Here is a 24199-nt window from a genome sequence, read left to right on the forward strand (position 1 = left end):
CAGCTGCTGCCTCACACTCAGCAGAGGCTGGCCATGCCCGCTGGCATCCTAGCTCCCCGTTTTCTCTCCCTCGGCTCTCCTGCCATCTCTGCAGTTACTTTATTTGTTACATGGTAGATTTCTGCATCTCTCCGCACTAAAGGCCCAGGCTTTGATTCCCTTTTGTCTCAGCTTTTATTATGGCATCCTTCTGTCACTTCTGGCCCAGGATGGATCAGTGACACAGCCAGGCTCTAGCACTGACTGGCTGGGGACACATTTCACCGTGTCACGCCCTCACCACACAGAGGAACTCAGACATGCCTGAGTAATGAGGTGATCTTCACAGAGCAACCTGAAAGGAGCTCTGGATCCAGCCAGGCCCCAAACTGCTGGCTCTGACACTGATCATTCAGGGTGTTCAACCTGTGGGCTTATCACGTTATTTTAGACTTTGATTTTGCTGATATTTCATGTGCTGGTTTTAAACATCAGTGGTTCTCAACACCTCCACCCCTTCGCAGCTAGGCAAATGGCACATCAGCTTTTTGGTTTGCTTCAGCCGGTCCCGTCTAGACCAGTTCTCCTGGGGTACTGAGCACAGATGCACCAAACTGTGTAAAAATACACTGAGCTGTATCAGTTCAGAAACTACACAGTTACAACAGGCACAGCGTCATGGGTAAAACCTCAGGGCTAGTGGGGAAACAACAGAGATTTTGTGACTGTGAGTCTGCTTGGACACTATGTCCTCTGAGAGCTGGTCGGTGCTGCTGCTTTTGTTGTCAGTTTGTCTTATTCTCACAGACACAAATAAATTCTGTTTCCTTCTTCCCCAGGAGATCTGTAAACGTCTCATGCCTGCACGTGGTGCACCCCTTCAGAGAAATACTAACCTGGCACCTCTCTGGAGATGTAAGCCACATGCATTACTGCAAGCCCTGAGATGCTTTTTTGTAGGAACATTATTAGCCTTACCACAGCATCTCAGGTTTCCATCAAAATGCTGTCACTCCTTTTGGGCTGGTTCCGCTCTGGTGAAGAAGGATGTTCTTTGTCAATGTCCACTGACTCCCATTAAAGGCTGAACTGAAACATCAGATTTATCTGATGAAGTATCTTTGGTCTTGGTCCAGCATTCTATAGTGAAAGGCTAGTCTGTGAAGAAAAAGAACATTTAAAACCCTCTTAAGTGAAAAGACACAAAACTTACATGGGAAATATGGAACAAAATTGGCCAAAAGTATCACTTAAGACCTAATGACAACAAACTTCATCTGCAGAAATTAACTAACAATATAACCTACCTGTTCCTTTCTGTATGTAACTCAGCAGCTGCATTTCAAAAGTAATTAAAGTTAATGAGCTGTGCTTTGTGGTGGAATCATGAAAACTTAATTGGCATAATTAGTTGTGAGATAGCAAGTGCATCTTCCTGGATAACAACATGTCATCATTTGATAAGAGTAATAATGAATTAACAAATAAATCACGGCCCTTCTAATATGCTAGTAAAATAATGAAGGAGAAGAAACACATATGTGCAAATGATGAATTATTAGTCTGGAGACTGCATACAATTGTCTGCATGAGACGGATGTTGAAGTGGCCTTCTTGAAACTGTCAGCTAAGGCTCTTGGCTAAAATCCAGTTCCCAACAGATGAAACAGCCACGCTGACCTTTGGAGAGGATGTATTTCAAATGCTTTCAGCACAGGCCAGCATCCCTCTGCAGAGCAGGAAATACAGTGGCTGAAGAAAAGCAGCTTACTTTCCCTCCTTAATCCCTTCTGTATTGTTGGTGCTGGGCAAACAGGAATAAAGATGGATGGAGAAACCAGTGCATGTGCAGCAGGAAGAGAGCTACTGAAATAAAAAAGCACTAACCAACAGGTTTGACCCAAAGCATCCAGGGGCTAAGACAAGCAGTAAACGATGATTTATTGCAGAAATGTCCTCAAAGTGAAACATACACAAATACACCAGAACAATAGCTTTTGAAGCGTTATTAAGAATCGGTAAATCATTTTAATTACTGTGTGCCTTTAAAACTAAATTAAGTGAATATTGCCAGAGTTATGGGGAGGCCTGCATCTCCAGTGGATAAGGTAATAAAAGGGATTGTCCCAGTAATCAAACACTAAGAGGAGACAGTTTTAGGCAGAAACAGAGCTGCAGTGTCCAGTGACTGAGAAAAGGATGGGACACAAGAAAGTTCTTGGTCATAACATCTTTTATCCCTTAATCAACCTCATTCATTCCTGCCGTAAACATATTGCCCAGCGCAAGGAGCTGCAGGTCAGCATATCTGCTTGTTGAGTCCGGTCACAGCGTAGCAGGACTGGGGTTGGAAGGAGCCATAAACAGTCTGATGTATGTCTAAAAACAACTCATCTGTTAGCAGTGCTCAAGGAGATTTGATCTCCTTTGCAAGAGTGCAGGGAACAAACCATGGCCACTTGGAAGGCATCCACCTGGCTTAGAATTTCACATTACTAGAGGGCATAAAGCACAGACCCTTCAGCTCTATGGAAAAGTAGCTCTAGGCTGCGCAAATGGCTGCTAAAAGCCTGCTGACACAGAGAAGCCTTAAACCCATCCATTAGGCTGCACTAGTACCCACATACACATACTCACTGCTTTAGTTCAGGAGCTGTAGGAGTTTTGGGACTGAGGTTAGCTAATAAAAAAGTAAGCTAGGGATGGTCAGCATTTGTGCAAATGTGAGAGTTGTGAGGCTGAAGAACCTGTGCTTGACCTGCTACTGGAGACAGCTGTGAAAAGAGCAGACCATGTGTGAAATGTAAAGAGAAGTAGCATTGAATCCCTTTGAATGGAAGCCAAGTGTTAGTGAGCCTCAGACCAAATAACCCCTTACAACTAGGCAGGCTGTGATTAAATACTATGGTCTGATGCTCTAAAAGTTAATTAAATGCAGGAGTAATGTGGGGCTTTTTAGAGCTGTTTTTATGGTCGTTAGTTGCTATGCAGCTGAAAAGAGAATGAAATGCAAACAAGGAAGGCGCTAGCTGGACAGGTTGCTCTCAGATGCAGTCTTCCCAGGGACGATGCTGCAGGGCTTGCTCTCCCTTGTGCTCAGCAAGGCACAAGAAGACCTCTCTGAACTCAGAAAGCCAAGTCTTGACCTCTTGACATTTTTTACCACTACAAAAAATCCAACAATTTTCATCGTATTATTGCTGAATTACATCATTGCACAAGGGAGGAGAAGCAGCTTGTGTGAGATAATTAGGAAAGACTTGTCCCCCCCAGAGAAAGAGCTGGACCTAAAAAAACTTAGCTGAAAACTCAAACTTGCAAATGCTGTGACATGCAGCAGCTTCCTTATGTCAGTGGCAGGAAAGAGCCACAGTGTCAGCAGGATCTGACAGCACACTGTAGGGTGGCAGATAGCTGGCAGAATTGCTCTCTGCTTTTCCCCCAGAGCTCCTGGCATGAGGACATATTAGACATGTAGTCAGTGTTGTCATGCTCTGGTTATTATCAGGAACAGCTCCTCTGGCTGCTGTAATTTGCACTGAGGACTGCAGATGCCATCAACAGATCAGAGGGAGAGGGATTGTAAAGGTAATCTACAGCCTTCTTCCTCAACTGAATTGAGTCCAGAATTGAGACTTTCATTTCAGAAATCAGAAACTCAGCAGAACTAATTTGTGGAGGTGCTATTAATAAACCACAGGAAATTAACTAAAACTTTAATTACTTTGCTAGTAGAAGTGATTGGCTGTAATATGGGTTAACTCTGCTTTTTTTCCCAAAGCTACTGAAGCCCTAGTTGTTTTCTTTGAGTTGGACAATGACAAGTAGTTTTCAGACAAATTTGGAAGGGGCATGGGTTTGACAATTAATGTATTATAGTAGTCAGTTTCTGACAGAATAGCTTTTTATAGTCTGACAACCTCTACTTGTTTCCTGTGGACACAGTGGTTTCACTTAAGACTAGAAGGCAGTAGATGAAATCCCCAAATTGACATCTTCTGCTTCCACAAATATTTGAAAATGTGTGCTTCAGTCTTGGAATGGGCTCAGTGAAATGAATGCCCTCAGTCCTCTGCCTCCAGAAGTTATTCCTCTAAACTTGTAATCCTTACTCTGGTTTGTTTTCCCATTTCATATAACCAAATCAGATCCCGATTTCTGTCCCAAAGGACAACAGTAAGCATTTTTAAGGAGTGTATGATTAAGAACAGGCATAATAGAGAAGAATAATCTTGAAATATGTATACTCACAATAAAAGATGCATTGGTGAATTGTAAAGAGAGGGCACAGAGTTAATGGAAAATGTCAGAATGTCTCAAAGATTCGCTTGATTATTACCTAGGAAATAACACAGTGTACATGAAATCATGGACAATGGGTTTGCTTCACTGTTAAAACAGAAAAGAAGTCTCTTTAAATTATATTGGGCTGAAAAGAGGGTTTATAATAGAAACATTGATAGAATCTTAATTATAGAAGCAAATTGCTCAGACTAAGGTTCTGGCCACCCAATTTAGGAATTAGAATGCAAGTATTTAAGAGGCTTAATAGGCCTGCTACTATTCAGCTGCAGATAGCAGCTGGCTTTAGAGGTACTGTAGCTAGAGATGTTGTGTAAGGAGGGATTATAATGGAGGATAAATTAAGTAATTTTAAACCACTTCATTACATGATACTTACATGTGCTATTTGTCAGTCATTTTCAACCCAAGTGGTTAGCCAAAAATTAGGAGTTTTAGAAATAGCTTACAATAAGAGACTTGGGTGATAGTCAAAGATTTGCTGCTGCAATCCTTTTTGTTTACCAAGAACATGTTAAATCCTGTTTTGTTAAACATAATAAACCAAACAAAAGAAGTGTTTTTGCTCACTAGAATCCCTTCTAGAGTACGTCTTGGTTGTCCAGTACTTTCTACAGTGGTATGTACTATTCCAGTTATGGTTCTATAAAAGGCTCTAAATTCTTTTATTTTAAATGAAGAAGTCTGCCACACTTTGCTTCTAACAACCCTTATTGAGAGTTGAGAATGAAACAGAAATGACAAGCTTAGGTATGCACAAAAACAAACAAACAAAACCCCTACTTCTGAGTTTCCCAGCTCAAGGTTTATGCATTGAGACAAAACAGCAGCAGAACAGAAACACAAACGTACATCTTGACTGTATTATCTAATTGCTAGGTTCTGCTGAGAGATGTTAGGAACATCTATTGATGAAGACTCTACTCGAAGAAAGCAGTACAGGAGAAAGGCTTATGCTAAAGAGGTCTCAAATTAAAAATGGACCTTGTATTAAATCTTTTACTGTCCCATCTTGAATGTTGCTCCATTTATTGTACCTGCCACAAAGGTTGAACACAAGGCCCTTCTTGGCAGAAAGTCCAGACCTTTTCTATAGGCCTTAAAGAGTTATTGCAAACATGCTAAACATTAAGAAAAGAAATTGCACTTGGCTTGACAGACTTGACCAGGAGTGTCAAATATAATTATTCAGTATCAGGAACAAAAGACAACCCTGTGATGGTTTCATCCCCAGTATTTCATTTTATAGATTTGGTCTTCACAGACTTGGCTCTCAGATCACAAGAGCAGCTCTAAAAGCCATAAGAAACACGAATGGCATATGTATCGAGGCACAATTACGGGAAAGTTGCCTCTCTGGGAAACCCTGACGTTTTCATCTGTTTGCCTGAATACAGAAAAGTGTCCTTTAGAAACTGGTATCATCCACAACAGCAACTTATATAAATGCTCTCATATCCCACAGATTGCTACTGCTGGGCTTCTGCCACTTTGTTGTGCCTGGGACAGGCAAATAGTACGAGAGAAGAAATATGTAGGACCTAGAAGGTCCCTCTTTACAGAAAGAAGGAATAAAACAAATGTTATCACAGAGAATTTGGGTTATGCAGGACAAATAGCACACTACGACAGTGACACTGGGATGATTTGACTACATAGGCTACACGTGCTGTTCACAATACTCCTCTTCCCTGCTTATGGAGCTCCAGCTCTCTGACAACCCTCCTACGAGCTTTCATTAGTCACAGAAGGCCACATTCCTCCATCTTTTGGACAGCTACAAACTAAACACCATTAGCCTCTTTCCAGCCATGCTTGAAACAATACATTGCTAGCTCAGAGAAAGCAATCTGCCTTAGCCTCAGGAAAGGATCTTTTTAGTCTTCGTTATGTTTTGAGTTATTTTCATGCCTGACATGTTCTATGAAAGCTTCCACAACCATGTATTTCTTAAGCTATCGTTAAGCTCCCTTCAGAAAAATAAAAATAAAAATCTTAACTTCTTCTTCTCCTTTATCTTTTCTTGCCCTGAGAAGTCTTTTGTGATTTATTTTCTTCTGCCACAGCAGCTGATAACTTTTTTTCTTTCAGGCCTTAAGGGAAAGGATTCTTTTATCTTCCACATGAAAGTCTTTTTTTTTTTTTTGGGGGGGTGGGGGGTGGGGAGGGGGAGGCATTAAGCAAGAGTAGGATCTACTAAGTTTTCACTGTTATTTATCACATCACTGAGACAGCAGGATGCCTCTGCTGGGACCTCGTGAACTTACTTTATTTATTTGGAAATTAGATTTGGAAGTTTGAATGCTATCAGACAAACTGGTAACATAATACAATATGTGCCCTGGGAGTGGCAATCTTCTATGCTAACATTTCTCAGATCATTACCTTAAAATCCTAGTAAAAATGCTACTTGATAGCATATGCTTCAGGTAAAGTTATTAAAGCCAGCCAGAGGATCCTTCTTTTTAAGAATTGCCACTGGAGGAAACAATAACAATAAAAAAAATGGTTAGGAAAAAAGAGAAGTATTGGGATATAATCAGATCCTATGAGCCTAGCCATAAAGCAGTGTCATCCCAATGCACTATCCTGCCTTTTTCCTCAGAAGGTTGACTTTGCGCTCTCTCACATGTACTAATGAAAGTGGCGAAAGGCTGAAGTTGAGGTGAATTCTTCCTTCACTGGCTAGGCTACCTGAGCACTCTTGGCACTGTTTCCAAAGAGGAAATGCTACAGGACTTCCTGAAGGAATTAGCAAAACCAATGAGTTTTAGAAAGAGTTAATATGTCAGAACTTACTTCCACTGCTATCTAAGTATGTTAAACTAAATTAAAGTATAACTCATGATAAGATGCAATATCCCTGCACAGGCATTTATTTCATGTGGGTTTTCCATTTCACTGCAGACAGACAGAGCTCACTCTACGTCCTGCAGTGTCCTAAAGGCAGCAGCAGAGGCTGTCACACACGTGTTGAGCTTAAGCATCAAATGAGCAGTTTGTCATCTGAATTCACCACAGTGAAAGCCAAATGACACAGAAAAATAATGCTTTTCCATGCTGCTGACAAGAAGGATTCAACGGTCCTTGCTAATACCACCTGCTCAAATGCTTTTCTCAGCAAACACAAAGTATGGGAGATGGGAGCTGGTGAGTCCAGCTGGGTCCCAGAAGAATGTGATGGAATGTGTTTTGTTTACTTTGAGATGAGATTTGCAGGTTTCAACGTAATCAACTGAATTGGTGACTTAGTGTAATGTACCAGCTGGAAGACTAGTGCCACCCCCTTTGTTCCTTCAGTCACTGGCTCTTCTCTTGCTGTTCGAGGTAGATCACCATTAGAGCTAAGGTGTTTGAGTCCTGCAGGGACCAGCGTACTTCTCTGAATGCAGTGACTAGCTTTTAAGTACAACACATTGTGAGGATAATTCAATAATGATTGCATCTTAACCATTAGAGGGCTTCTTCCTTCCTACTTGTAGGGGTAGCATTTTGTCGTGTTGTAACTGATGAACAAAGCATTAACCAGGACTTTCAAAGATGTTTCTGGAAGACCTTACAGCTGTTTTCAGGAACACAGACATCACCTACCTAGTGTATTTCTTTGAGTGTCTTGCCTTGATTTGGTCTCAGGGCCAGTGCCCTAAGGGATTTTCCACACGGCTTTTAGATCCCATCACAAGCTAGGATGTTACCCTAAGCTCAGGCACTGCTGGAACAGGGGTCTGGGCTGAGAAACTTCCAAGAAGGACACAGCAAAGCAACTTGAAGAAAATGAAAGACATAATCATTTGGGATTTTTCCTACTTAAGTCAGCATGAAGGGGAAAAATGCAGTCAACATCAGTTTAGCAAACAGAAGTGTGGAGGAAATTACTGTGGCCAGGAAACAAAAGGGGACATGGCAGTTTACCCACTGGTTTCAAGGGAAGCCACAGAACTGTTTAGAAAAGGAACAAGGAGTAATGCAAGAGTCTGAAATTGCAGGCTAAGGCCCTGATCCAGCAGGAGCTGAAGAAGTCACAGGCTGGCAGTCACAGCCTGCCTGGGAGCAATTCTCAGATTCAGGTCTTGATGTGAGCTCTGTCCTCACCCAGCCGCCTGTGTGCTATTTTCCACCTTCTGCCCTTCCCTCCAGTTATTGCTTCTCTTTAATGACTACTGAGAGCCCAGTGGGAAACACAAAATCTGCTTAGTGGGGGTTGTATGCAAACTTTACAGAAAAGTATTTTTTCATATTAAAATAACAAAGGCAGAGGTACTACTTCCATTGCAAATCTCCATTTTGTATAAGCAAATTTTGTCTGTTAAAAATGCATTGTAAGATTTGTGGGAGATTCCTAGTTCATTTCTTGTTTATCTTGTTTTGACTCCTTGCACCCTCTCTAATAAAATTGGCTACTGTCTTTTGCTCAGACTTTAAAATGTCCATTCTCCTACCATTCTGTGCAGCTGTATCACAGCAGCAAAGATTGGCAGGTTAAAGCTCTTGGACGTTTAGCCATGAAATATGAACCTGAAGCTATAGGGATGCAGGATGCAGAGCATCTCCTGTGGTCACCCTCAGCTCATTCTCCCTCATACCAGTCTATTTCTCCTACTGTGACCACATTCCTCATGGAACCATAGCAGTACACCTGGTCCTAGTCCATTAAATTTGGCCCTAGTTTTTCTTCATTTAATTTCACTAAAATACAACAGAATTACACGAGGGTGAATTTACTGGTTTTTTTGTTTAAATTCTATATTATCTTCTTACTTATGCTGTCAGGTCTTAATCTGTTAGACAGCCATCAACAGATTACAACCTAACTGCATAAACTGTTAACATTGTCATTTGTTGATGGTTTCCTGTTTGTTTTATAAAGCAACCCCACTAAATCCCAGCAATTACAGTCAAATGCAAAACAACTGCAACGATTACTGAACCAGCTAAAAGCAATTCAACTGCTGTATCTTCTAAGACATTACTGAGTCCAGAGACCTACAAATTAAACAGACCTCATAGTACTAGTTACAATTACATTGTGGCTTGTAAAGCACGGATAAATATGAATTGCATGATAAATACCTTCAGTTTATAAGGTAGTTAAAAAGTAATTTGTAGCATATTACTAAAGAAAGCAAAATCAAATGACTGCTAAGTACTTTCTAACAGTTTATATATTTTATATATGCGTATTTTAGATCTATTTTGTAGTTTACTTTTTATTGAATATCTAATCCAGTTATTAGCTAAAAGTCAGATATAGAGACATACATGTATATATACACACAGTCCTCCATGAGAAGGTTCAACATATCTTGCTATAAAGTCTTTTCAAACAGTAATTGAATTATAAACGTGTGTGTGAGAGACAGAGAGTGGAAGTGTGAGTTGGTTTTGGTGGAAGAGAACCTACCACATCTCGCATCCCATTCACAAACAGGCATAAAAGCTTGGTTATAGAGTGATAGGAAATGGGCCCCAATTTTTCTGAATCCTTGGTACTGTTTATTTTAACTGACCAACAGCTGCCCAGATTGTTGAATCTGCATTTCAGAGAGCACATTGGATACAAAGCAAGAAGAGAGAAGCTAGTAATCTGTTAGCTCACATCACTTGCTTCTGTAAGTCATTACAACAGTTATTCATGTGTTTTCCACTGTTTTGCATTGCCTTTTGCCATTTCAAATGATTTCAGTTACAAAACTTGCATTATTTAGGCTAGGAAACAAACACATAATTTGATAGGCATACACACTATCAGCAGATGAACATGATTTAAAATAGTTGAACATAAATTAACATGGGTAAAAGAAAGCTTTACCTTTCTAAACAATTCCTCTGTTCCCCTTTGCTGAGCGATGTGGATGGTAAAAATTTAAAAAGTGTTTCTAGTACCTATGGATGTAATGGAAAATATTACTGCTAGAAAAATCCTGTGCATATAAAATTACGTACATAAATAATTAGTGACAGGTAATTATTCACGTACACTCAATGTACTCTAACAAAACTACATACTTTAAACCGGTATTTATTTCAAACTATAAGTAGTGAGCATCACTTAGAGTGTAGATTCTGTTATCAAGTAATTTATTGGCTTCTTCTAATGCTTTACTACTTTGCAAATTATTCAGTCTCAAACGCGCTGTATGCTTGCGTTTGTCTACTGGGCAATTTTACTATGTTGAAAAATATAGCAAAATAAAGCCCTGTGTGACTGTTGTCCTCAGCTTGGGACTATATGACTCTTTGGTATATCACCACAGATCACGTTATCTCTCTTTCCCCTTTTATTTGTACCTGAGACACCCACCAAGGTCAGGGTGTCTGAGCTGGTTTTGCTTTCTCACAACAGGAGAACCACCCCATCTACTCTTCCATTCAAACATAGATACGAGTCTGGTTTGGTAGCCTGACAGAGAAACCTTTCTTGCACTCACTCACAGGTGTGCATACACGTGCGTGCACACAAATACATGCACTTGTAAGGATCTCTTCTTCCATTCAGTGGAAGGATCTGCAACGTGCAATGCTGTGAAAAGTGGATGGATATTTACCTTTACCTGATGTTGCAAGCCTACAGATGTATACTTGTACATGAATTATGCTCGCTTAAATAGATGAATTAGTAGCGTACTTTATAAACCCTAATGTGAGGAGAAGGTCCCAGGCAGAAGCTATTTGTTCACTGAAGCTTTTTTAATTAATTGTTTTTGTTAAAAGATGAGACGGCAAGAGGCATTCCTGTTGTAAGTTCGAGTCATCTACATTTTCTTAACTACCCAGGTCTCTATGGCACAACCCAGTGATCTCAGTTTCTTCTTTTGATGACTTTGTCAGCTTACTGGAAATAGCTCTGGATGGAACTACAGGGTGAAAGGAAGCCACCAAATTCCTCAGACACCCTGGACTTCTTCCAGTATACCAGTATTTGTACAATTATAGAACTATTATATATAGGAAATCAGTGTATGTTCCGAAGTTTTTCAACAATAGCAAAGTGTAATTATTTACATTACAGACACAGAATTTCTGGGAATAAATAAATAAAAATTAGATTTTTGGGGAAGGAGACTTGTAGAAATAACTGGCCTGATTGCTCTCTTATAAGTGATGTTGATACATTCAAAAGGAAGAAATGTTGTGTTTTCTTTCAACTGCAACACTAGCTCTAATGCTGCAATCAGAGTCTGTGTGTACTCACTTAGGAAAGCAGAGGGAGCTGTCTGATGGCAATTACAATTCTCACTGCTAGGGAGCCAGGTCACAAATTAGCAATCTGACTTCTCGTTATATCTTGCAAAAAAAGAAGACCTGATGTCCTTTGGAAGACAAGAGAATATGCATTGCATTATACTGTAACACAGCAGAGTTGGTAATTAACCTACAGAATGTTTCACGACGTCTAAGTAATAACAGCAACAAAAAAGTCAATTCACTGATACAGGGCATTTAGAACAGGGAAACTAAACCTGACTCTTTTCTAGTGAACTGGCAGCACTATGTGTGTAGCAGAAAAGTGCATTAGCTGAAACAGACACAGTCACTTAGGTCCTTTTCTTTAAAGAATGCTCATGGCCAGACATTGCAACAGGGAATCATGAAAAAGTCAAAGTAATGGAAAGAAAGAGTTCATTTTATACAATCTAGTGGTCAGTCTGGCCCTATTCCCACAAATGTCAGTCTTACCCTGCAGGCAGATTTCCCAAATGTAAAGCAAGAAGCTTAACTGAGATTAATGGCCTTTTTTGCTGGGGACCAGGAAAAGTACTAATTAATAAAGCAATATATTGAACAGCGATCATAATTTATATGTGCAATCTTTAGAATACTTAATAAGAACTGACCAACATGACCCTGAGTGAGAATTGTCTTCTGCCTATCTCATGTTGCTTTTAATATACCTTGTACTTGTCCAGCTCAAAGATAATATTCAAGCTTTCCTTATTTTAAAGGACAGTATGTTTCCTTTATATGCCAGGATTATCCAAACAATTGCTTTTATCACACTTTCAGTGGATAGGATTTGAAATCAGTTTATGTTGTGGTCACAGATAAAAGGCCTGTAGGTCTAAGTTAAAGTAATTGCACTTACATTTGTTGATTTTGCTTTTACTGTCCATTTCTAGGCTTTCTTGAAACATTCAACTTAGTTTTTCTCCACTTCCTATCACCTGTAATACTGTTACATATTTTCGCTCACATTGCCGTGGGACAACTGCTTTCTATATAGAAAAAAGCCAAAATTTTTCACACAGTAATTCCTGGATCAAACAAACCATTCTCAGATTAACTAGGAACAGTATCCTGTTAAAAAGCATATAATTTAAGAAATTAATGACAGAGATTTAATCATTCATATACACATAAACATACACACACACATTTTCAAAGGTAAGGGAAAAAAATTTACTACCTCCTTCATGATATACTAGTTTAATGTTATACTTAAAGAATCTTTGCAGATGTTCCACAAAATGGTCAACATCATGCAATACTTTTTTTTTTTTCCTGATACATACTATGTACATGCACGTGTCCTATATCAAGGAATATAAATACACTCACAAATACACATATAAAGTATACTTATCCAACCTAAAAGAATTATATTCAGATGCTGAACAGATTACCTAATAAACAGCAGAAACAAATCAAGTTATGCAATATCTTATCTTCTAATTTTTCTATTATCAACGTTACTAAATGACGTTCCACTTTTCCTTGGTAGATAAATCTATTAAAACAGAGAACCAGAAAGTTTATCTTTCTTCACCGGTCTACTTAAAAATTTCAGCTTATCTTTTATTCTAATCATAAATTTAATTCTGCTTTGTTTAGAAGTCCAATTCTCCCAAATGGTCCAGTGAAACCCCAATCCTTCCATGTTGAGCAGCCATCCTTTTAGACTTTGCTTTCTGTTGATACTTCATCTTCTCATTTCCTCTTCACTAGCTTAGTTCCAGTTCGTGATGAAGTACTCCAGATTCATCTGTTATCACCCTAAGCATAACTGTCGCAATCTGCAAATTATAAAACACTAAAGAAGAAATTTAGGGAGATATGATTCTATTGACATCAGTGAGCTGTACTAACTACCAAATCTCATTCGTATCCTAACATTTTATTGATTAAACAATCTTTGCATAAGCAGAAATCTCCTTAATACTCACAAAAGATAAATTCATCTTCCATTATTTTATTTTAGTGCATTACATTATTTTATCTACATGCTACGCTTAGAGACTGGACTTAAAAAATTTCTTTGCAGCATACTTTCTTTGCAGCAACTTTCTCATGCCCTTTTTTTTTGCTGCATAAAATTTTTTAACTTGGAAAAAAACAGTTCTTAATAAATCTCATCCCACCTGCATGATGCTCATCTTACCCTAAAGTAATCTAAATCAAACCTGTGTTACATGTTATTAAAAATCAATGACATTTCTATGGATAGTGCACAAATGCACATGGCAGTAATTAATCACAGTTTGTCTATATCATGAAAAAAAATCTTTTTATGCTTCTATGAATTCAAAATTTATTCTTATTTTCCAATATATTTAGTATACAAAGAATTAAAATATTTTGACTCCCACAGTAGAATGGCAGGTTACCCCAAAATATGGTCTAGAAACCATTTTTTTTAAATTACCTTTTTCATGTTATACATGATACATATATCATGTATGTATCATGCATATATAAATTGATACACATATATTATGTAATTCACTTTTTGCCACAAAATCATTAGTTCATACTATATTTACACAGGAAAAGACTTGTAGCTTGTAATTACTATGCTTCATTTAAGTCTGACTAGGAAAAATTAAACAAAACAATATTTCCCTGAAGTTATGCATTCTTACAGACTTTACCTTTCAACTACTTTCTGCTCAAACTCAGTTTCTGGTGTATTTTAAAACATATGACTCTATAAAACACACTGGATTTGTTTGATGTCAATTGCATTATGCATATCCCCCATCCCCGTTTTTTTATTTAAGAGAATATAAGAATTTCAGTATATTTTCTACCTCAAACATAGGGTCCCATTCTGTTGAAATGGTCTTTCAGTTCCAGGAATGGGTAAGACTGATTCATGCAATCAGCAACAGTTCTTCTGTGGAGTTCTGTGATAGTAAGATTAGGCTTCCCTTGTACACCTTTCCAAAATTATTCTTACACAACATATTTACTTGACTCACAAATGTAAAGTTGCCAATCCTTGTATTTCAAGGAAACATTTCTACTGTAAAAGACTGCACATTGTAATGCTTACTACAAAAGTGGCTGAACCCTCATCCAAAGAAAGACAGTTCTAATTGCACTGCCTGACTAACTGTGATAAGAATAATCACAGATTTTTTGCTATGCAAAATTTCAACACTTGCAATCAGTCACTCAGTATCCCATAGCACTGATATCACAGGGTTGTCGCCATGGGGCGCTGTGGGGTCTCCTCTTGTGGGGGCATCCCTGTATCTTTCTTGTCAGACAAGCACTTAACTGCTGAAACATAATACCTTTCAAAACACTTTTAATCCTAGTCCCATTCTTTTTTGTTGTTGTTGTTATTTTGTACAGAAAAGTCCTTGTACAGAAAAGTGCATAAAAACATCATAGTTCTGACTGTGTGCAGATTTAAATATGCTTAGTAAATAAACACCGAGATCAAACAGTGGCATGGTAAAGCAAAATTAACTGCGTATTCAAGTCTTCCTGAAAGTAAGACCTGCATTACAAGAATATAAATTTTATAAATATATTCACAGATTAAATAGCATCATTTTTACCAGAACAGTTTGATCTCATTTTTTTAACCCATTCCGAACTTCTTTTTTCACTTTCCTGGATCCTCTGTATGAGTAAGTTGGATGAGAATTTCAGAAACCACACAAAACACCATATAGACAGATTTTTTTTTTTAAAGCATTTTTACACATTACTAATATCTCAACCACCCTCTTCAAAGATCAATGTTCAGAGCTTGGAGATCTTCCTCGGTCTGTGTTGGTATAAGATGACATTCAATTCACAATTAAAACTAAACAGTGGCCTTAGAATTTGCCTTTTTTTTTTGATGTGAAGGATATTGTATGGCTTTTGTCTCATATTCTTAAGGAAACAAAAGAGCTCACAAAAATTATATGAGACAAATAAGACAGTTTTAAGATCAACTTTTATTGAAAAATTAAAACTGCATTGCATATCTTCTTTATAACTTCGACATTTCTTTAACCACAAAACAGAGATTCTGTTTAAAAAATCTCTTCATATTTGTCACCATTCAAAAAACAGATTATGAATCATCGTTCAATTATTTTAAAATCCTGGGCTACTCTCAAGGCCCCTGATTCTTTCTGTCTGCAATGAATGGTATAATCTATCTTCTCCAGAAAAGTACCTTTAGTAATACAACCAGAATTCTTCTCATTCAAAATCAACAGCTGCTGTTGATTTTCATCTAATGATCAGTCTTTTCTATAAAAATTGCTTCAGTTAATAAGCTCTGCAGCTACATGTTCAGCTAAAACCTTGCCTATTATTTATTTGATCTGAACTCACCCGGCCAAATTACAGTGATTGTCAGTGTGATTTTAAACACAAAATTGCTATATTTTAAACCTCAGAAAAGCAAAGTTACTCACCTGGAATTGTAATGCTTTGAATTAGTCAACACTTCTGTATATCCATACTTCCTGATCTCTCATGGTTAATAGCGTATGGATTAAAAAACAGGAATATTCCAGGAAAGCTTTTGTTTGAGAAGCTGTAACATATTACCAAGATGAAAATTACCTGATAAGAAAACACAGATGAGTTTTCTTACTGATGACCATAATTGCTCTGTTAAAACCAGCTAACCAGGTCAGAAACTAATATGAGCCCTGTGCATATGGAAGCCGGTACAAGCACTCTGGAGCTGATATTAGAATTAAAAGCTTCACACACACCAAAAACAAACAAATAAACAAACAAACAAAAAAAACCAACCACAAAACTAAACTAAAAACAAAACAACCTGTAGGTATCACCTGTGTCAAGACAACACTGCAGAAAGGCAAGATAAAATTCAGAGTGTAGGAAGATGGATTTAAACCTCCAATCTTTAGAGAAAGTACCTCTGTGATAACTTTCTCATTTCTCAGGCAAGCAGGAGGAGCTCTATTATTTCTCTCTGTATAAAAACCATCAATGGCAACAGCTAAAACCTCTGATGCTTCTTACCTCCAAAAAGCAAGATACTCCACTAAATAAGGAAGCTGAAATTCTAGTGAGCAAAACACGATACACATGCTGAGGAGATCTAGATCTATTTCTGACTAGATCAACAGACTGTCCAAGCCTTGCCATATGAATGCCAGTAAACCATATTACAGTATTTCCTGCAGTTTTGCAGTCAGTTATATCAGATAATTCTTTTTACGTAGTTTATATGCTTTTAGGGGATATAAAATTTCAAATACCATAGATTGTTACTACCATATCAAGATGATGATCTGGATACAAGATCCATGAGGTTAAAATGTTAAGGTTAGAGGATTAAGGGTAAATTGTGATCTTCCAGTTTTGTAATACTGTTGATGAAATAACCTGACAAAGGAGGTGCAGGAAGTTAGAAATTCTCACCTAGGAACTGGTAGAAGAAATCACAATGACTATGGTGCTGCTGGTGTGGAAGACACAAAATATCCTAGTGAAGTAAGGTCAGTAGTTAAATACATTTGCATTGATTATCCTAGTTCATACTGTTTCTCATAAACCAGAAGAACTAAGGACTCATCCTTCTGTAGCTGGACTTTGAATAAAGTAAAATTGTGACAGAGACCAGATCTCAGGCAGAAGCCTTTGAACTGAAATGTGACAATGCTCTCCCTTCAAAACAAACTTCATTCTATAATCCTAAAAAACAGCTTAAGTGAGAGGCCCTCAGGTTTTGATGAATAGCTTATATAGCTTATTGTGGAACTTGGTACTGAAGTCAATATTCACACTGCTTCTGTGGGGCAGGCCTCAAGTCTTACAGCATAGCAGTTTACATCAAAAAATGTTAACTAGTGAAGGCATGGTAAGATATCAGGCTTATAATTAAGGAAGGTTATGGTTTAAGATTAAAAAAGCAAGATACCAACTGCACTATCTTGATGAAAAGAACCTACTAAAGAAATACTGTACTGCTGGGATTAGTAGGGGTTTCAAGGCTTAAACATAATGATGTATATAATCTTTTGAAGGTCATAACCATAAACTTAGAAGACAGTGACAAATTTATAATCATTTTAGATTTAACTTGGATGATATCAAGAAAAGGTTTTGCAGAATGTTATGGAAAAGGGATGAACAATAGTCCTACAAAAAGTTGGAAAGGCTGTGCTATATGACGTGACATTTACTATTTCACAGATTCTTCTTTCTACCTGTTCTGACCCAGCCGAAGATATGAGACAGCATCCTCAGAAGACAACCTGTGGGACCCTGCAGGATGGAAGTATCTGCTGTCTGTAGCTGTCTGTCCTTCCACAGAACTGAAGAGGGTCACAGAAACTGTGAATATGGCATAGTGTGACTGCATTTCACTGAATATTTCTAAAGTAATTAGATTTTATTACTGATTTGGAGAAGAAAAAAAAGAAAAAGAAAACACAACTAATTATTGACTTGCATGGGTAATAGACATAGAGTCATGTATGAAGAGGTTTGAAATCAGCATATTCCATTTATCACCATGACAGTAATTCTGTAGACAGAGAACTATTGAATTTTCATTTTGTTCCACTATTCTGCTTCCAGTATGGAGTTTTCCACTTTGCAGTATTGATTATCTAATGATTAAAACTGAACAAGCTGCAGGCGACTCTGGTGTCTATACTTTTAAATTGTTGCAACAAGCCAGCTGTATTTAAAAATTCTAAGATGAATTTTGTTTCTATTTATTTTATGTGCTCCAACCACATAGTGAATTTAATTTCACTAAAAGAACGGTGATGGTTAAGACTCTCATATATATGCTATAGACCTTCAGGAATCTTCCCAAAGAATTTAGTTAGAATGGTCATACAGATCAGTCCTGAAATACAGCTCAAGACCAGGGGCCTTGGTTAGCAACCCATATTCACTAGAAAAGCATTCAGAACACTGAACAGACATTCTGACATTACAATAAATAAAAATGAAAATTCTAATAGATTAAGGGGATTTCATTATTTGACAACCTATATACAATGTTAGAATTCTTTCTAATCAGTAAAATTATCTGTAAATTATTATTTTAAGGGCACTAGGATTTAAATGAAAGTGTCAACTAATATTTTTGTATTTTTTCTTTGGCTCACGAATACACTAAAATACCATAAACATTATTTAGAACTTCAATAATATATAAATAGGATACATTACAAATGGAAGAAAATACAAGACAACTCTTCAGCATGGTAAATCTCTGCATATAAATAAGCAAATATTTCATATACCTACAATTCAACAGTTATCTTGCTGTAAAACTATTACATTTAAATCCTTTTACACAAAGTCAATTAACAATAATATACACAATCTACACAAATTAACCTCTAAAAATACAGCAATAATATACCTGTTACAATGACTCTGCTACTATTATCCCCTGATGTGACACTAAAGGGGAAATACAACTATTTTACTCAAAGGTGCTGTTAGAGATTGCTGTTTTGTATGTAAGAGAAGCACCAACAATAAGATTTAATACTGTTATATGTTTTCTTTAGCTCCTAAGAATCTACATTTTAGAAATGTTTCTATATGTCTATTTTTACCTGGCAAAAAATCTGTAGCACATTATCCACGTCATTAGTTGTTGAAGGAAAACTTAATTCTCTTAAAGTGGAAAACATGCTGTGGCTTAGGTCTAAGTTTATAACCACTTTATATATATATATATATGTATATATATGTATATATATAATTATATATATATTTATACTGTACATATGTACTGTGCAGAGTTCTTAATTTTCTATTTTAGTACTTACTAATTTCCTGCTGACTACAATAAACAAGACCAATGTGAGAGTCAACAGTACTTCAACTTCAAGATAATACATTTTCCCTCAGTAAAATGATCTACCAATACACGTATGTTTTAGTAGCCTATACCTTGTTGCTGCTGTTTAACGATGTCTTAGGAGATTGGAGCTTACAGAAACGGAATTTTCCTTAAAACATGTTCTGCAGAACTGGGTTAAAAAAATAGCCAGTACTGGAAAACAGTGAATTAGAGAAATAAATAACTCGACCATTGCACTACAGCTCCTGCCCCAGTCTCTCTATTTCCTCAATGAGGAAGTCTATGTCAGACTTCGTTGCTGCTGGGTTTGAGATGACCATTCGGAAGAAGTTGACTTTATCACCCTGTGGCTGATATCCAACCATGGTAGTACCCGACTCCATCATCAGTGCTTTGATTTTCGGTGCCACCTTTAGAAATTAAAATGAGAGAGAGATTGAAAATTTTTTATATCTTTTCTTTGTATACCACAACCTTTCTTAATTTGGGAAAAACAAAAAAGAACTAAGTGGGCAGATCAAAAAAGCAATACAAGAGCAAAAGCTTGAGAAACTACATGTGTGTTTAGGATTGGATACTTAAAGGAAAACCGACAACAATAATGTCCACCTTTTAAGAAATCTTTTTTGATTACGAGATAGACACTAGCATCCTAGTGTATTCAGTCTGTAATATTTTTATATATCTAACGTACATATCATTTCTATATGCTGATTAATTAATTTCTATTCTTATAGCCTGAACAATGAATATTTGAATGACAGGTACCGGAAGTGCACAGTTCTGCTACAGTGTTTGGAAAAAAAGAGGTATGGATGATTTTGTCACAAGGAATTTTATTCCGCAACCCCCTTCCACCCCCCCCAAAATACTCCGGAACCAGCTTTTTGAGGGTCCTGGATACTTCCCATGAAAATATATTTGTTCTCAGGGCCAATTTGCTAGCAGGGCAATAAGGGGGATGGTGGAAATTTTTCAACAAGATCTCTGTCATAAAGAATATTTTCTGCTAGCATAAGCCATGGAAACCTTCCAGTATTCTTGCAGTACTGCACATTTACCTCAGTCTGACTTCCTCGCTTTAATTTATAAGGAATACTGTTCCAACAGTCTTAATATTTGGGATTGAGTAGGGCAGTTTTGCTGTTCAGTTCTGTCTCCTGCCCTACTGTCTGCCAGCCAAGGTCAGATTTCTGGTTCTCAACTATTTTGTAGGATGCTTTATAACGTTCTTTAACATTTAACATGGTCAAGTCAAACATTTCATCCTTATTCCCAATCTTATCTATCTTCCGTTTTTCTCTCACTTTTGGCAATTTCTTTATCTAACATATCACTGGGTTGATCCAGGAATTTTTGTTCTCTCCCGTCCTCTTTCCCAGCGTGTTGCAGACAAAACAGTATCTACAAAACCTCCCAATTTGGCCCATTCTTCTTCCTTTCCACACATAAAAAAAATGCAATTCATTTTTACAACTATAAAATCATTCTTTTGTCTGCTTAATTTATTTCATTCCACTTCTATCTGATGAAAATGCTATTACAAAATCAATGTCTTTCACTTCCCTCAAGTCCTAAGTAACAGAGAAATTCTTCTGGTGGTGCCTCTTCCATGCCTTCATTTCCCTCTGTCATTTCTTAAAAAAAAAAATCCCATAGTCTTTCAGAAGGTATTCATTTTCACTGAAATGCAGTAATTAGTTAAATATTACAAAATCACCCATTACTAATCAAGCACATTTAAAAACAAAATAAAAACTTGAGAAAAGACTTACAGGTTTCCATGTCCTTTACCTGTCCGTTTCAAATAACTACCCTTTCATTTCTCTTGCTGATACGGTGTTCAAACAGGTTCAAACTGGATGGGGACCTTTTTTGTGCCTAGCTACTTTTTAAAAACTGTTATATGCTTTATGGACCACAGAAGTAACAGAAAACAATGAATAACTGAGTTGTTCTATAGGGAAAATGTGACTTCAGCCCCAATAGGAGACAAAGGTGAATAAATATCAAGGTCGTAACAAGCAATTAGAAAACTGATGTCCCAGAATCTGGAACACGTGTCAAGACATGAATGTATTATTTTGAATTAACAGAATACTTTGGGTTGAAATAGCAGAGTATATTTTTGCATTAAACGTAAGTCTCACCCGGTGTAACTTTTCTCGTCTCTCATCGCAGTCTGGCATGCCCCTGAGACTTGGTGGAATATACCAAAAACATACGTTTGTATGCTCTGGCTGCAAAAAGAATGACCAAACACATACATCAATAAACAAAATAATACAGATCAATCAGACACTCTATGGGCTAGCATATTATAGCATAGACTTGGATGCCAAAAAATAAATACAGTACTGCTTTTTGCATCTACTATCTTAGATTCCCTATACATCATCCCATTTGCAACATTTTACAGTGCTAAGTGTCTATGTCTTCTACCTTCATGCAGTTTTAAGGGGAACTGCTTTTCAAATTCCCTACAAGGTCAACCCCATTTTCCTTTTCGTAGTAAATGAAGAGATAATGGATATGCTATTCTATGAACCAGGAGTTTATACAATACCAGGAGTTTACACAGAACACAGCAAAACCAGATTTGCAGTTATATACATGGCAGCACCTGGAATCTCAGAACGAACAGATTGGTTTAAGGTAGCCTTCATGCCCTAAACTCAAAAGACCTCTGGAGAGGAGAGAGAGAGGAGATAAAGCTGACATCTATGATATAAACCCACATGTAATTGGCCAAAAAATCTTCCAAGATGTCAATAGTCATGTAATTCTTTGGAAGATAAGCGCAGTTCTGCGTAACTGGGTTGAACTATGAGAGGTGTGAAGACTGTTTTCAGAATTCCATATGGACATTTGGCTCCTACACATAGGCTAAATGAAAGAAAACTTACCTCTCCTTCAAAAACCATTTCAAATTCTTCTCTATTTTTGATTTTAGTATAGAGATATTCTGCCAGTTCCAGGCATTTGTTGATCTGATTTTCAAATCCTACCGTACCCTGTTTTAAAAACAAAGTAAGTATTAATCATATAGTAATATTTCATCCCCTGATGTAATCAACTTTGCAGACAGGCTTCAATCTTAAATGGCTTCAGATGAATCATTTAGCAGAATTATCTCTTGTAATTTAAAAGTAAAGTTAATCAATCACTACAGAAGCGGCTAAATATGTCCTAATTGTAATCACTATTTCCTTTTGTTTTGTTTTTACGAAAATTTATGATGATAAAAACAAAGACTTCTGATATTTTAAATAGAGTATTTTTTTCAGTTTTCAAATATAAAAATACTGTGTCTTGGCATCCCAGTTCTTGTTGAAAGACCATGAACATGGAACATAAACTCAACTGAAAGGGTAAGATCTGGGAAGTAATTTATTCATCTAAACTGTTTGCTAGAACTTTGCATTTTAAAAAGTCAGAAGACAAAAGCCTGTTTGCTTAAAGTCATTGTCTACCTACTGGTCTTCTGTAGTATCTGATTTTTTGAAATATCATAATCCCAGAAAAAGTAGATGAGCATTGATAATAAATAAAATAGGAAAAAAAACAACACTTTTTTTCTTATACTTCTTTATATGAATGAAGAAGTAAAAGAAAATCAAAATTATCATTATTATGCTACAGGACTATTTCTGAACTACACTGATCAAGTGACTTAAAACTTTCTTATTATTTCCAGCCAAATTTATTGATGGCTAATGTTGTCCTACAAGTTGAATGGTTCTTTTTTTACTCAATTCTCAGATACCTGTGTGTTTAGAAATTGTGATTATGGAAGTGTTAAAAAAGCCTTCCATTACATGAATCTTATAAATTAAATAAATAATTTCTGATATTTGAACTCTGATTTTATTATTTACCTTTGCCTTCCACATCAACCAGAATTTGAAAATGTCCACATGTCGACCACACTGTATTGCCTTATCTCCTGTGTCATAGGATACATCATACTGTTTGTCTTGCTGGAAGAGATATCCTGCACACATCTGATTGCAGCCTTGAAGTATACCCTGTAATGAAAAGCATGTACATATATGAAACATATGGCGTAAGTTTGAATCTGTATGCATTAATAATACACAGACTGTATATCGAATATGTACAGAAGAATTGTTCTTTAAAGGACCAAATAATGAAATACTGACCTTCTTTTGTAAACCTGAGCCACAGATGCAATTTTATAACCTAGGGTGGTTCCCTTAGCAGTTCCTGAGGAGTCATATGGTTTTACACACCCAGACATCCACAACTGAAAAAACGTCCTCACATGCATTTGGATTCTTAATTTCCAATACTAATTTGGTCCACTTCACATTGTAAAGCTGTGTTTTTAAGACTTAAAACATTAGATGTATTAAATTATACACTAGAATAAAGTTGTGGTTTCTCAGTGTTGCATATAGCTACAGAAAATTTAGAAAAAAAATCAAAGGCTCCAACTTCATATATTTTCCAGCTTAATGATACTTAGCATTAGTGATAACTATAAACACAGATGATCTAAACTGGATGTTTTTTGCTTAGAAATATTTTAAAATAAGCAAACAATGAGAAGGAGTGCATTACAGCCTTTAAAACGATGATCTACAGACCAATAGAGATCTACGGGCTACAAGTAAGGATCTCTGAAGGAAACACAAAGGAGAAAATTCCTGTATGTTACAGAGTTTATATATGCAACATTTCTAAAGCGGTCTGCATCTTCTTTAGAACATATTAGTGGTCTTTTTAAGAATGTCAAAGACCACAGTTGTAGCTGATGAACACAAAAACACGCATCAAAATTCCTCCACAGAGAATAATTTTGCCAAAATCCTGCAACAATTTGCATGATAAGCATGCATGCCACTAAATAATGGCTAGTGC

The 24199-nt window shown here is 36.9% G+C and overlaps 1 protein-coding gene across 4 annotated transcripts in view; it reads right to left on the bottom strand.

Moving 5' to 3' along the window:
• GAD1 (glutamate decarboxylase 1) overlaps positions 1-24199 on the bottom strand; it is a 54179-nt gene that overhangs the window by 8298 nt on the left and 21682 nt on the right. For 2 of the 4 annotated variants that reach the window (XM_080600981.1, XM_080600982.1), the window contains exons 14-18: positions 23194-23343; positions 22222-22329; positions 21466-21555; positions 10091-19725; positions 958-1137 (exon numbers count right to left, since the gene is read on the bottom strand). In XM_080600981.1, the coding sequence (XP_080457107.1) occupies positions 19552-19725; positions 21466-21555; positions 22222-22329; positions 23194-23343 (522 nt within the window). In that variant the 3' untranslated portion in view covers positions 958-1137; positions 10091-19551. The remainder of the gene's footprint in view (positions 1-957; positions 1138-10090; positions 19726-21465; positions 21556-22221; positions 22330-23193; positions 23344-24199) is intronic. The other 2 variants (XM_080600980.1, XM_080600979.1) reach the window with 2 other exon arrangements.

Source organism: Anser brachyrhynchus (assembly GCF_964034855.1).
Source record: "Anser brachyrhynchus genome assembly, chromosome: 7".
NCBI classification, from domain to species: Eukaryota; Metazoa; Chordata; class Aves; order Anseriformes; family Anatidae; genus Anser; species Anser brachyrhynchus.